This window comes from Spodoptera frugiperda, chromosome 3 (genome assembly GCF_023101765.2).
Source record: "Spodoptera frugiperda isolate SF20-4 chromosome 3, AGI-APGP_CSIRO_Sfru_2.0, whole genome shotgun sequence".
In the NCBI taxonomy this organism is placed as follows: Eukaryota; Metazoa; Arthropoda; class Insecta; order Lepidoptera; family Noctuidae; genus Spodoptera; species Spodoptera frugiperda.
This window is the reverse complement of record NC_064214.1, coordinates 1938799-1954697: the sequence shown is the minus strand read 5'-3', so window position 1 is coordinate 1954697 and position 15899 is coordinate 1938799. Positions and strand designations below refer to the sequence as shown.

The following is a 15899-nucleotide window of genomic DNA, read 5'->3' as shown; positions in this document are numbered from 1 at the left end:
CAGATGTAGTAATAGTCATATTTATAAAGTAATAGTACTCTAAGTTGTAGTAGTTAAACTTAATGTTATTATATTGTGGTTCAGTGTTAGTTAGAGTAATGTGCTAGTAACTGTTCTAATGTTGTAACTGTAATATTGCAGTGTATTAAATTAGATGTAACAACCTGTGTAGAGTGTGTATTGTTCTAGTCTTGGAGAAGATGTTGTAAATCTTTTGATTTTGAACATTTAAGACTATGCAGTATTCACTAAGATACAGGGGCTCTTTTAAATTTTGTTTGATACTATGTTTTAAGTTTATATATAAACGAGTAGAAATCAAGGTCCTCAATTCTTTATCTATCGCAATCATAATAAGAGCAATAATACGACATGGTAAATACCCATGTGACAGTTTTCACAGAGGCTCGTTTTCCAAAACACTTTGTTTTGACAACATTATTTAACTAAAGTTACTATTGAAACTTTCTATCTGACACAAGATACCGAATTCGAAACATTTCTTTAAATAAACACATTAACCTACAATAGCGTCATTAAAGTAACCTAAAATCATCTTAAGAATCACATTAAATCCAGTGAATCTGGCAATATTTAAATTCTTAAAACTAAATAAAATCCCGACATAAAGTTTAGTACTATTCGTAAAAGGACGCCGATAAAAAAGAAACACGGCGACATCGTCAAAACATTAAAACATAAGTCGTTATTATTTTAAACAATCTTAATGGCCGACGAATTTATTTTTTCAGACGCATCTTTATACCATAAAGACTGTCGTTTATTTAAATGCCTTCGTAAATCTCGAAGAGACGTTTTGATAAAGTAATCTGCGGGCCTAATGTGAGTTTGTTTTACGTTAAAACGCGATTGACACGTTTATGACGTTTGGCACTCTGATTGGCCAGCTCGTATTTACCAACCAATCAGAGCGCGGTAACGTTTCGATTGCGTTAACGTAAGAAAACTCGCAATAGGCTTGAGGGAATTGGAGTAGGGTACCAATGTACCCAAGTCGTAGGCGGTATGCGAAAAAAATGATCCAGAAATAGCCACTTGGAACAACAATGGTGATTTAAAAACACAATAGAAATGTAGGGGACTGATGGATTGACAATGTGTGCAGTGGAATAGGGCTGCAATGTGACTGATTTGCTCTTTTTCTTCCTTTGTAAATATTAGGGGTTTTTAGATAAATATTTGTGTAATATCAGCATTGTTATTAAATATTCCATTCGTATGAATGATGAATCATTTAATCATTAAAATAAATATGAAAACATCAATATTATAAGTAATTTGTTTATTAAATCACCGAATGAAGCTTTAATTTTAATGATACTCTCTACATTGAAATTTAATTAAACATTTTTTTAATTTTTATTGCTACAATAAAGCCATACGACGAATAATACAGCAATAACATACTACGTTAATATCATGCATAGCTCCAAGGACACATTAATATTAATTGTAGCGCCTAGTAATATCGACACCCCTCGGCAAGCGCGTGCGACCCATAATAGGGAGGAGCGAAATGTGCAAACAATTAGAAGGGAGTTCTTTTTTGCGCCCTGTTCTAGGGGTGACTCACAATGGCACTTTATGTCAACGACAGCTCGCCTCTATTTAAATGCGGCCGGGTCTATCTTGCACTAGACATCTGTTACATTCACACCGATCGTAAATTATATTGTAATGGCGATGGCGATAGAATAAAACTGTAATCGGATTCGTTTTAGTTTTTTAAGTTGGTTGATGAATGAATCGGATTTAGTTTTGACTTTAATTCTATGGGAAGCTAATGAGATTTAGTGGATATGTTAATTTCCTTAATTGTTTGTAAGATAATCTTCTATTTTATTTCGTGTGTGAGGATGACCCTACATGTACTTTTCTCCCTCCTATGAAATAAGGAGAAAAATATTTCACATGTATCTTTTATTGTACGATTTTTTTGCGAATGCGTAAAGAAATATTTCTATAGAAAAATACATTTATCTTAACAAACACGAGATCTAAGCAACACTATAGAGAATTAATCACATCTATCGATTCAAACAATATTGTTCGAGTCGACACAAAGGAGGGTGACACGTTCGCCCCGCGCGTATGTAAATCTATTCAAAAGATTCTTTTGATAACGGTCTTTTGTAAAAGCTGAAGTACGACCTAAAGTCCCATTTTTCTCCTAAATACATAAGCACAGGCAATCGGAAAACTCAACGCGGGATCCACTCTGCGTGAACCTATTCGATCTCATGCATTTAAATTCAGAATTAGTGGAAAGCCTTGCCGCAGACCGACTTTTTGCTAAAGGTGAGCAAGCTATTCCTCCGATTTCTCTTTAATACCATTTTCATTGAAAACGTGATTGATTTAATGGCCTTTTGTGTACTATAAAAACTTTGTAACTTGACTCCGGGTGAGAGGTATCAGAACGAAAAAAATAAATAAAGTACCGATTTTGTTTTTCAAGATTTTTTCTTTGTAGACAGTAACCACATCTTTTTATTTGGGTGGGACGTGTGACGACATAAATAATATATCTGAAGACAGCCGCGTGTGTGGCAGGCAGAAAAATGTATCTGGGACATAAAAGGATGGTGGAGGTCGGTTCGTTACGTTTTGTCGGTCCCAGGGGCGTGCCTTGCGCGGTGGGCTAGTAGCTCTGTAGGTACATGAATGTTTAATGCTAGCGTCACAATTCAGATTTGTATCCACTAGTGGAGTAAGTTTATGGCTTACTGTTGTCCCACGTCGGGCAATAAAGGGGCGTGTTTATTGTTTTTCGTATTGCGAGTTCAAGGTTTCGTCCGCTTCGGCGCAATTTTATTGCTCCTAAATTGCGCTATAAAATAATACTATGATTAAATATAGGACATTTGGTAAGGAATTGAAGATGGTTTTTATTTTATTCCATTAATGATAGAAGGTAAGGAGCTGTAAAGCCTTACTGTCAAAGCACATTTTTAACAAGCACGACTCCGCTAGCTGCCAGTGTGCTTACGATGCGTCGCCCGCGAAGTGCAAGCTTGCAATCAGCGCACCGATGGAGAGTTGCGGCGTTGTTTCGCTTGCACCGGCCCGATGTTTTCACTCCTTATCCCACCTTATCCGTACGTTGAAATCGCACGGACACCTCAACTACAACTCAAGAGGACCCTGCGCTGGACATCGGCTTTTATGTATTGACTTTTAAAGTTCAAATTTAAATGACAATTTAATTGCTAGGTTGGAGCGGTGCATGCTAAGTGTGTTATGTCCTTTACTGTCTAAGTCCTATAATAAAATAGATTTTGGATTACTAGAATTACAGTAGTGACTATTATAATCAAGTCAGGTCAGAACTAATAAACAAAGATTGTTCTCTTTGTTTTACTGAAATAGTAATCAATTAAACAGGGAGTGGTTACCGATTTATGATAATCGGAACGTAAAATATTATCTGCTTAGATATCAAATTTATAGATACAGCTGGACACAGCATGTCATCTATATTTTTGGATATTGAATAACGATTATTCCGATTCCTTATCATGTATTAATGACGTGATTATTGCCAAGCCCTTTTTTTAAGGGAGGAAAATCATCCAATGACTTTTCTTGCCAGAGCGAGGCGAGAGGGAGTGTCAGACTCTTACCGACTAAAAACCACCCCGTTCCTACTCGTGCTTATCGAGCCGGACCATCATGTGGTGGTCTGATGGCTCTTTGAGGCGCGTGCCGCAGAAAGAGGAACCTACTGAAGCTCCCATGTCGGGTAAGCACCTGCGTTAGGTGGTGGATGAGGACGCCGTGGCGCCTCTTAAGCCACTCCTCAAAGAGGGGACTTACATTGCCAAGCCCTAAGTACAATATTCTAAACTATTCCCGAGAATAACCCTACCAATAAGGTACTTTGTACACTCGACAACACTAACTTGTTAGCAGGCTACACATCGACACACATTTACAGCGTTATACAATATGTCGATGCCTGCTAACTAGACAGTGTCGTCGTGTGTACACCTTTAGCAAAAATGAATCACGTTGTTCCCCTTTAATGGGTACCTTAAACAAATTAATTAGTTTTAAGACGTGTCGGTTACAATAACTTCGTAATATACCTTCATTTCGTTTAAAATTAATTAACCCCCAAGACAAAATATAATGTTAAACCATTTAACAATTCATATTTTAATTAGATTTCGGAGCTTGTTAGTGAAGGGTTATAGATATAGGGAATTAATCCTGTGATAATAGTAACGTGTAGAGTTATACATATGTATGTATGTGTATTTCAATTTACTTATACTCAGGTGGGAGATTATCGAGTCATGTGTACGGCTTATGACTGTCTCGTTGATTAAATAATGGCTAATGTGACTGCTTAAGGAAATCAGGAACTGTAAAGTATTATACTAGAAACTAGTTTCTTTAAAAAAAACAACATCATGTCTTTAATCTAGGGGCACGATAGTACCCCCGCAAAATCGTATCCTTTTTTAAGCTGTAAGCCGGTAAATGAGCAGGCGGATCGCCTGATGGTAAGCAATCACCGCCCATGGACACCCGAAACATCAGAGGCGTTACAAGTGCGTTACCAGCCTTTTGGGGGTTAGAAATATGGAAAGATTGGGAAGGGAGGTAATTGGGTCTCCGGGAATCTCACTCACACAACTAAACAAAACAAAAGAGTTGTTTCACGTCGGTTTTCTGTGAGGCCGTGGTATCAGCCTGTCGAGTAGGCCCATCATTAAATTTGTGCCGAAGCTTGGCTCTCCCATACTTAAGTGTACAAATTATTATATTTAATATCATATTTATGTATTAAAAGCTGAAAATCGACATTGATAATACCAGGTGTATCAGGATTATAACTCCATGACCTTTCTTTGACGAGTGTGTGATACCCTCGTTATGTAGTTGACATTTTACAACACGTTTGTGAATTGTCTACATATGTACAATTAAGGTCTGTTGACATTTTGTTAGTGACCTTTGGAACAAGTTTTTGATATGGAGGTAGAAAGTTTTGTATTATTTACGTACCTACATTGAAATTGTAACTGAAAGTTTAAATAAGATATTTGTGAGTTTGCACCGGTGTTATACGAGTAATTGTGGTATATATTCAATTGTTATAAAGGTAAAACAATTTAATTGGTTTTTTCTTTGCATTGAATATTATGTTTTGAAAGTAATTGATCAATTTGAAAATAATTAGTAATAACGTAGGATACTTTTGATTGGGACCTATTCAATATTAATCTGAATTCTCTGTAAGCAAAGTCAATGTAAATCCCCAAGAATTGTCATTTGACAAAATTGGAAGCAATAAAAATCTAGTTAAAATTATATTCTGCACGGAGAATGCTACACAGAAATACCTCTAAATAATATTCAAGCTTTGTAAATATGAAGTTTCTATTTCAAAATGGAATGGGAAATACATAGTACATATACCAACGCAGTCGCACGGAAAATTGAAATTAATTAAGTCACCTTTTATTAAAACATTCTATGAAATAACTTTGCTAATGTATTTTTTGTTTTTACCTTTATGAATTTTTTATAATTAAATGTAAAATTGAAATATCAAATTAATATTTACATGTCAAGGTTTATATTTGTCGTCGGAGAAATTTATAGCAAATCCGTCTTTATCCCCTGAGCCTAAAAGGTTACATCTGTCTAACAACACTAGTAAACAAATAAAATATATCGCCGACACGTGAGACAGAAATTACTCTAAATCTGGCACTAGCTTGCGTCCCTGGCCATACATACAAAATATGAAATTTCCCCTTTATTTTGACCGTGGTATACATAAAGCACATTCGTATAAATAACGGATAGGGATTTTTTGCGGGTGTGCGGGTTAAAACATTTTGTGATATGAAGGACACCTCTACTGGTTTATGTTTCCACATACATATGTATGTGTGTATGCATATGTTAGTAGTTTGTTGCGTTACTCGCCTTGTTGTGGTCTTGTACGAACATGTTTTTGTTATACATGCAACCCTGAAAAAGTCAACAACAAAATATCGAGATGTGGTGCCGTTACTAAGAAAAGAAGAACGTGATTTAGTACCACAGTCACGTTCACAAATCTGATTGAATAAGGTTCCACGAAACTAGCCACAATACAAGTCCTTAATTCATAGAATTTCATCGGAGATCGAATGAAATTCACCAAATAAACTGTCAATTTTGTTCCCAACTTACAAATACACCTTGAATTGATTGAGCGTTCAGAACTAATCAATAGGTCCATTAGCCGCCCAAAGTCAATCGAAAGTATTTTCGTCGCCAAAAACAAAGCCGTCACGGGACGTAAACCGACGAAAACCAATTATCTTCGCTTCAGCCTTAACCTATCAAATCGAAATAAAATGTAGAAAACACCAGTCGGATGATTGGTTATTACTTTTCCTCACCGCAACCTATCGACTTCCAAATTGGAGCCACCGTAATAACTTCTCGTCGATTCGATATAAACTGTGTGACGTGTTCAGTACATTGAATATACGTGATATTACCTTTGGTGCTCTCGACGACGCAGTCTATCCTCCAGAGAAGCAGGGCCGCGTACACCGTAAGTAGCATCTTGCCACCGCGGGAGCAAAATAATTCACTTTTATGGCCCATCTTCATACACATCCAAATTTTCGGCAATGCCGCCTTTTATAGGCGAAAGTCGAAACATCACAACACCACTTTTGTAGCACGAAACAAAAGTCGTAGGGACACTGAACGTTATGCGACTGTTACGAGCGACACTTTTACTGCAGCGAATTTATACCGGGCGACAAAAGTAATTTGTGTAGTATACGATGCATTGACACTGCCTCCCGTTTTATTTCTTTGTTGTTTTATCTGAAACAAAAGAAAATGGAGTTAAGAACAGTTTGTGTGGAATTTTCACTAAAAATGATTCATTGGTTTCGACACCACGGAGTTAACGTACCGTGGCGTTTGACATAGTGGGCTCAGTTCACATGGTGGATACGATATTGGATGCGGGAAAAATATACCTATAATAACTTTGTATGGAAACTTTGGAGAGCGGACTGGCCATAGCAGTTTGATCTGTGTACGCAGTTGCTGAATGTGTGGTTCTGGGTTGATTGCTCTTGAATGTTTGTATCCGTGGTCAGTTTTATTAATAAAGTCTCAATTCCTATAACGTAGCAAAACAAGTTCCATCCCTGTTTTAGTACACAACCTACACCTTAAGGAAACATAGCTAAAAGCTTCATATCTACATCATTATGGCCATGTCTCCATAATGTAGGCAGCTTATAAGAAAATAAAACTAAGATAAAAGAAAACACAGGTGGTGGCTTAGTAACACTAAAGTAGGTTATTTTAGCTCATAATAACCGAACATCTACGGCACCGCTTCTTCGCTTATCTAGGTAAAACTAAAAATATAAACCGCAGTGTACGGAAAATGTTGACAAAACAGAAGGAAGTTTTGAAAATTTTTCGTGTGTTTTATAACAATATGCTTGTACTCTCATACGTCTAGGAAAAACCGTTTTAGGAATCTGTTTAATAACCAGTAATTCAGTTTTATTATTTATTATTGCTATAAAATACAATTTCACGATTACTTTTAAAAATAAATTTAGAAGATTTTCCATAGATTAGATTTAGATGTAGCTTTCAGCCATGATCGTCTCACTGCAGGGCCTCCTTACACTCCATCCACTATTCTGTGTTAAAGCTTCTTATAATTTCCATAAGATTATAAAAAAAGATTTTATAAATAAACAAAATACACATGTAATTCTTTCAATACACATAAAATATTACCATTAAGAATAAATAAATATAAAATAATAATTTATTCTTCAAAAATAAAAGTATAAAAACTCCGCATCCCGGTCCCCGCAGGCAATGCTTCATATTGTATTAATTTCGTACCTATTATGACATTTCCAATCTTGAATGACATTTTGGGCATTATTCCAATTCAGAATTTTACCGAAATTATTATTTATTTTAACGAAAATCCGCGCACATTTCCTTTTTCTGTTAAGTTTTATTTATTTTCAAGCACGTAGCGGTTGAAAAGATTAATTTAATTCGGAAAATACAGAAATATAAATGAAATAAAATACGCTTGTGTATGTCTTATAAATACATCACTTTTATTTCATATGGGATTAGTCAGAGCTTTACTGTCACTCCCACGTTTCCTCAGTAATATTATGTTTCCTGTGTTAGATACAAATCAGAGGATTACCTAACCTAACCTACCAGTTTTTCCGGGGAGATCATCATTTCTGGACTATGAGCCTCCTCAACATAAGAGGGATTGCTATATTCTCCACGCTTACCTACTAAGGTTCGAAGTTCGCTGTTAAACGGTCAGATTTATTAAATGACACCTACTAATACGCAATTTAAATTTAAATTATTATCGCAATTAATATTATAAATGTGTAAGTTTGTTCGTTTGGATGTTTGTCCGTCAATCACGCTGAAACTAGATACTGAACGGATTTTACTAAAATGATTTTGATATACAGACGGGGTATGAGCTGACTTGGGTGATAGGATACTTTTAGGTGATATTTTTATCCCACGGGAACGCGGACGAACTCGCTGGCAGAAGCTAGTATTAAAATAATTAATAACACAGCTAGCCAATTAAAAACCATCCGTACATAATAACATATAGAGTGTAGATTAAAAAAGCATTTTAATAGCACATGTGAACCGTTTTCTTGTTTATCAGAGGTAGGAATCTCAGGCATGGAACCGTCATTTACTGTGAGAATCTCATTTGCTACTGGAATAGCTCTACTTACGTGAACAATTTTATTTTACGGTAGCAGACTACTTTATATTTATTACTGCGTGTAATACTTGTGCTATGTTTACAATTAACCTAGCTTTTAGTTCCTAAGTGGGTTTTCATCGGACTATGTTATTTCCTACGTTTATGTACCGTACTTCTTCTATAATGTATGTTCTTGTAAACGTACTGTTATGTTGGTCGAGTTATTTGGTAAGAATTCAGTAGTGATATGCTAAGAAACACCTTTCTGGGCAATTCTCTCATTTTTAATCGGATAGGTCATATAAATAAAATAGAGAGAGGTCTACACACGATTCTAGCTACAATCCTAGCTCAAAATACGATTAAAAAGAATAAAATATAATAATGTTTATAATTAAAATAGATTTTTATTCTGTTAATAATCACCTGAAACTAAGTAAATCTACTTAAAATTAGGGATTTTGTTTTGAAAATAGACTGCCTCGTTGGTCGAGTGGTCGCAAGTGCGACTGCTAGATAAGGGGCCTCAGGTTCGATATTCGGTTCGGGCAAAGTATTACTAGGGTTTTTCGGTATTTCGTAATACTTAGTAAAAATTAAAATATCAACAAACAAACTGCTCAGCAATTTCTTCAAGTAACAAAACACGTGGCATGTGGTAAACACACAACTTTCAAGTAACATAATGACAAAATTACAAATGTGAAATTACAAAATGACACATAATACGTTCTAATTAAGGTTCTTATTTATATTTTCTTCGCTTTATGGTATAAGTAAGGGATATTAGCGTTCTCGTGAAAAGCACTTGAATTCTCAAGGGGACTTTAAGGCAGTTTCCGTAACGTGACTTCGCAGTACTCCTTCACGTTCCGTCCTCAGCCTCTTTCGACTTAATATTATGAAGTACAGATTTAATATAGTATTATAAATAAGTATTGAGTGTTTTCAACTGTAAGTTGAGCTGTTTATTTTGGTACAAGTAGTTATAGGATCTTTTTTTAAATGTGATTAGGTAACGTGTTGTTTTTTTTTTTGTTCAGTCAATTCTAGTCGTGGTGGCCTTTACAAATGTTTATAATTTATACCTATCACACTAAGATGAGTGCCCACATTAATCAAGAAGTTTATTAATATGGTTACCATTGTAGAGTTAGAATAATTAGTAGTGTAGTTGGTTGTCGTGTTTTTTTAACCTTAAAATGGTATTCATATTATGTTTATATTTTGACTTTCGTGAGTCATACTAAATTAATTATTATGTTTTCCTGCTTTCTCACGTAATTATTTAGAGGCTTATATTCATGAGCAGCATTTCGCGATATACGACAATTATATTAGTCTCAAGCATGGCTTGAAACTAGTTGAGTTCCTCGTTAAATAAATTCGTGAGTAAGCCAAATACATGTTAATCATAATATGATTTCTCCGAAAGTTTCGTTATAAAATTATTTTAATTAAATAGTCCTCTGAATATCACACTTAATTAAGGCGTAGTTTACGAACTACTTAAGCCAAAATTCGTTTAACTATTACATTCTTAGAATCGTTTTCGTCATTATCTCATTCATCACTTTATAGTTAACGGATAACTTAAATATATTAAGTAGTTCAGTAAGTAAATTAAGTAAGCAACTTTAGATTATGGAAGATCTAAAACTTTTATTAACAGTACTGAAAACTAAGTAAATCTAATTAAAATTAGGGATTCTGTTTTAAAGATATTCTTGCAAGTTTTGCTGGTAAAATATTTGACGAGAAACTTGTATAATGAGATTTATACCGAGGTAGATTTGGGACTAATTGTTAAGTTGTTGGTTCCTTTTAGTATTTTACTGACTTGTTAAATGTAATGATTTTTCGTAACTCGTGATAATTAACTGACTAATTCCACTTGACTATTTGAGTTTTAAGTGACTAGAAGTAACCATTATTAACACGTTGCAAATAAATTCATGCAGGGGTTTTTCTGCGGCATTGTAAATGGGTATGATTTAATAATGAAAATTTTAAATGCAACCTTATATTATTGTCTTTCAAACAAATTATTTTAATGAAAGAGATATAAAATCTTGTGTTTCTACCTCAGGTATCTTCATTATAAACTTATTTCTGTCAGCGGTTTCATCCGCATTTCCGTGGGATAAAAATGCTGTCACCCACGTCAGCTCACACTCTATCTGTATATACCAAATTTTATCAAAATTCGTTCAGTAGTTTCAGCGTGACGTGACGTTGACGGATAAACATCCAAACAAACGACTTAAACTTTCCCATTTATAACACTAGTGTCATAGAAATAGTTGCATAAGTGCTATCATAATCCTATACAATAATCTCGTAAATATATCTCAAAATTATAATACTTGAACAACGTTGCTTTCACGGAATACAAAAATCTAGGTTGTTTCCTTATTTCGCACTGATTCTAATTCAAAACAGCGTTTGTTTAATAAACTCAGAGAGACTGGACAGCTCAGAACAATCAAGTACTTACTCGTCTGTGGCTTTGTTTACCCATGTAGTACCTAAAATATTTCGTCAGCATTAAATACAAAGCCTTTCAGAGAATATTCTAGTTGTATCCGAGTGTTCAAACACTCTGAGATTTTTTGTGAGATTGTAAAACATCTTACTTCTTACTCTACAGTAACTCTTTTTGCGATCCACAAATTGTTGTCTTACGTGTCTGGGTGTGATTGTGTGTGAACTTGTATGATTGTAAACGCATCCACGACACGGGAGAAAATTCTAGTATGGCGCAACCTATCTTAAAAGAAAAACAATGTGTTATTGTGTTATAGGTAGACATGATGGAGATTATGCTGATAAACTAAGTAATAATAAGTAATGGATTATTTTTCTGTGGAGCAAAGGACCTAAAATAATTTATATCATAAAAATAAATGTAAAAAGCTACAGGGCTACATAATTAAAACCATATAATTTTTGTAAGACAAAACCTACGTGGGAACTGAAGACACAACAGAATAAATATCCCAACACCATTTCATTATTTTCTTTGTCTACGACAGTTATTGCTTCCACTCCCATCACGACAACACATCTCAACGAGATTTGTCAACTTTGCAAGACATAAGAGCGTGCTCAAACACTTGTGCACTTCCCTTGTTCAGCTAATATTATCTGACCCTAACCCTCAACGGGACAGCCATCTGATACGATTGGATCAAAACTTTATTTATCCAACACAAGTTCGATGCTATAACTTCTTGTGTGCAAAATTGTGATATTAAAATTGAGATAGTATCTCAATGATACAATATGGTTAAGTGTATGACGATATGAAATGAAACTTAAACAAGTTATGTAAAAAATACGGTTTTGATGTGTATGGTCATCAAGTATATAAGTGTATACCAAAAATCTGATTGATCTGTCGTCATTTGGGGTCAAATAAACAAACGGGTCTAGCTAAATTAAGCTGTTTAACAAATGATATACTTGTGTTTGCATATACGCTAGAAGACTATTCGTTCTCCTACAAATATGGCAACTATAATTAACATATTTTTTAATGATATAAACTGGTGAACGAGCCTGATGGTAAGCAGTCGCCGCCGCCCATGGAAATCCGAAAATCAGAGGCGTTACAAGTGCGTTGCCTTTTGGGAGTTACGAATTTAAGGGTTGTTGGGGAATTGGGGATTAGGAAGATTGGAAAGGGGGGTAATTGGGATTAAAATAGTATACAATATTCTATTCTAAAGCCATTTTAAACCTTGATCAATTAATCACATAATAATATTCATAAGCTATATTTTAATTATGACTCAATTAACAAGACAATTTCTCTATCACCATCAGCCTGTCAATCATAAAACAAGACATTAAAGCCCCAATGACACATGCACTTAGAGACATTATTACAATAATATGACATTATTAGTACGATGAATGATATATGAACGGTTATGACTGTTATGAGTACTCATTCAACATTTGTCATACATTCGTTGATGGAAATGCAACCCTTCAAACTGTTTTGGTCTAATCTGTCTGTCTGGTAGATATTACAAGCATATGTTCCATGTTTGTATCTAAAAAATGTAGCGCCAGTCTTTTCCTGTTTGGGATTTCATCGGTTTAAATAAGTAAGTATATTACGATTAATATTTTAAGTACCGTACATAGGACTATGTACGGACCTGAAGGCTAGACACGTGGAAACTTGAACACTTTTTCTTCAAGGGAGAAAAATCATCCAATGACTTTTCTCTCCTGGAGTGAGGCAAAACGGTGAGACTCTTACTAAATCAAATGTCAGTAAGAATTTGATGAGTCTGAGGAACGGGGTGGTCCGTTCTTACTTGTTTTTGAGCCGGATCCCCGATAAACCCGCTAGGTAGTCCGCAGCTCCAGAAACTTGCACACTTACAATTGTCATATTTGTCAATGTTTCTGACTTAAAGCAATCAATAAAATGTATTTACAAACTTTCTCACAATTTTAAACCTTTACTTAATTAGTTTCCAAATCGTATCAATCAGTAAAGTTAACCAATTACAATTCCAATTACTATAATTAAGTACTGTCAAAAATTATCTCTAAAAAGTCATTCCAATTATCTTTCCCGTTAAATTACATCGTAACTCAAACAAAATACGGAACGAGCATCCGCAGTTTCTAATATATCAAGTTTCAATGTAACTTTGTAACAAAATAAAAAGTACAAGTAGCGGGGTTCCCAAGGGATCTATTCTCGGGCCGACGCGGCTCGACGACGGCAAGGGACCGTATTCTTAGATGATAATTAACTCTTTATGGGTAGGGACATCTGTTTACGAAGCTGCTGTAGATATATTTATAACGGGCTCGACGAGACTTCTAATGTAAAATGGTTCACTGCGATATTTTAGATTCGGATTTTAATTTTTATTAGGTCGATTTCGTGATTTCTTTTTTTTTTGATCAGAGTGAAATATGTTTTGTTAAAATATTTATGTTGGTTATATATTATGTAAATAAAAATTTGAAATCATATTAGAATGTGCTAACACAATTAAACTATAAAATTTGTCTTCAAAGCATTCCAACGCTTGAAATATTCAAATTAACGTTGACCTTTAGCAAAATTGTAACTGACAAAAACAGGTGCACTATAATACAGATAGAAATGATGACGAAAAATGTATTTGTTCCGTCAGTTAGGTAATGAAAAAATATTACACACTATTTTTTATCTTATAAGAAAAAATACTTAGATAACACGAATCAAAGTTTAGAAGTGGGAGCTAAAACGTCATTTCTACGTATAAAACGTACCTAGAAGTAACGTCACACGATATTTCAAATCAATATATCGTCAAAAGTATTTGTTTCTGAGAAAACAAAAAATACGCGCCTAATGTTTAAAAATAATTCAAAGACGGACATTAAAATAAAATTAGTCATCTAACCCATTAGCCTATTCCCTCAAACAATAAGAGATGTTATATTACGATTAGTTGAAAAAACTTTGCCTTAACTTTTAACTTTTCATCTGCACGAAGCCACTAGAGACCGCTAAGACCGCTTGGCCAGTTTCAAACGTTAAAAAACACACGTTTGTAATAAATTCCAAGCATGTTCTATGTCCTGAGAGCTGGGCTGGTACCATCTGGTGCAGTATAAACTATCCATACACATTCAGTATTAAATGTACAAGAATTTGTGGGAGAAGCCAGTACATGTGCGGTTGTATCGAAATGTTTATTTACGACTTTGACTTCCTCGTGTTTTCATAGCTTTGCAGTATAAATATCCTTTTGTTTATATGTCAACTTGTTTTAATATAGTCGTCGTTTAGTGAAGTTTCTGACTGTGTTATGTCTTGTTTGATTTTTGTAGTATTTACTGTGGATCATTGAACTCGCATATTGAAGATTTGATTAGGATATTAGGATTAGTACGAGTATTATACGTATTACTCTAGATAATAAAACAAAGAAATACAGGCAGAGAGAGACTTTAAAGAGATTTCGATTTCAGACTTCATTTTATACATATAGAGAACAATTTTGAGCCATGAAGTGGATTAGTACCCATTTTCATAGGAAATCTTCAAAATCTTTTAAAAGCAGTATCATAAATGCATGCGCCTTTTGTATCGTTAGCGTAAAATGGCTTATGTTTGAAGAGGGATTACCCACCGTGCAGCTTTGTAGCATACATAATAAATCTGCTTCATTAGCTGTACTGGTAAGTTTGTCCTACAAACTAACTACTCTTGACTAATTCACTTGTGTAATGTCAACCATCCATTATCCCGCCTTTGTTACTTTCTGATTGGTGAATAATTAAATAAAAAATCTTCTAAGTGCTTGCTGGATCTTCGAATATTAGTTTGGTTCCGTATTATTTTTGTATGTAGTTTTTGCATTTTCATTGGTTATTATCATTCCAAGTAAGTGCTACGACCTGACACTCCCTCTCGCCTCGCCCAAAGCGAGAGAATGATTTTCAGATCAAAAAAAAAAAAAAAGTAAGTGCTACGATTGCCCAGATGTCATCTCTACTTTAAAGCACAGAAGTAGTAATAGTGGCTGAATATGAAGAGCCAAATATAGTTTTCAGTGTTGTGCTATTCATGACTGAGTACCTAAATACTATCATGGTAAGGTAACCAAGACTATTACAAGAATTTATTTACTTTCCCCAATTATTTAAGAAACCTCAATGTAAGAAGTCTAATAGAGAAATAAATTTCAATCATCACTTTATTCCAACTCCATGTTACTCAGTATTTCAAAACCGAAACCATAGTTAATACTTCCAAACATGATATTCCAAACAAGTCGAACTAAGACTTTATGCTTGGAAGACATAGATGTATTGTATCTGGTGTCGGAATATTATCTAGACTTGTCTTTAGAATAAGACTTTTTTCACAAACCAAAGAACCCCAAAAACCACGAACTAGTCCAAGAAACTAGTATTTAATTTATCGTGGACCCAAATAGCGTTCCTATTAGGAAAGTAATTAGTATCGGATGCGAAGGGTCCCCAAACTGATAAATATTTCAGAGGTTAATTCGCGAGTAACAGAACTTCTGCTTTAGGGAAGTACCTACTATAAGATTCATAGCTATGCGTAGGTAGGTACGTAATTTATCCCGGA

At 34.6% G+C, this 15899-nt stretch overlaps 1 protein-coding gene across 1 annotated transcript in view; it reads right to left on the bottom strand.

The window, feature by feature from the left end:
• LOC118274183 (lachesin) overlaps positions 1-15899 on the bottom strand; it is an 88807-nt gene that overhangs the window by 58990 nt on the left and 13918 nt on the right. The window contains exon 2 of the mRNA XM_035591614.2: positions 6528-6864. Coding sequence (XP_035447507.2) covers positions 6528-6648 — 121 coding nt within the window. The 5' untranslated portion in view covers positions 6649-6864. The remainder of the gene's footprint in view (positions 1-6527; positions 6865-15899) is intronic.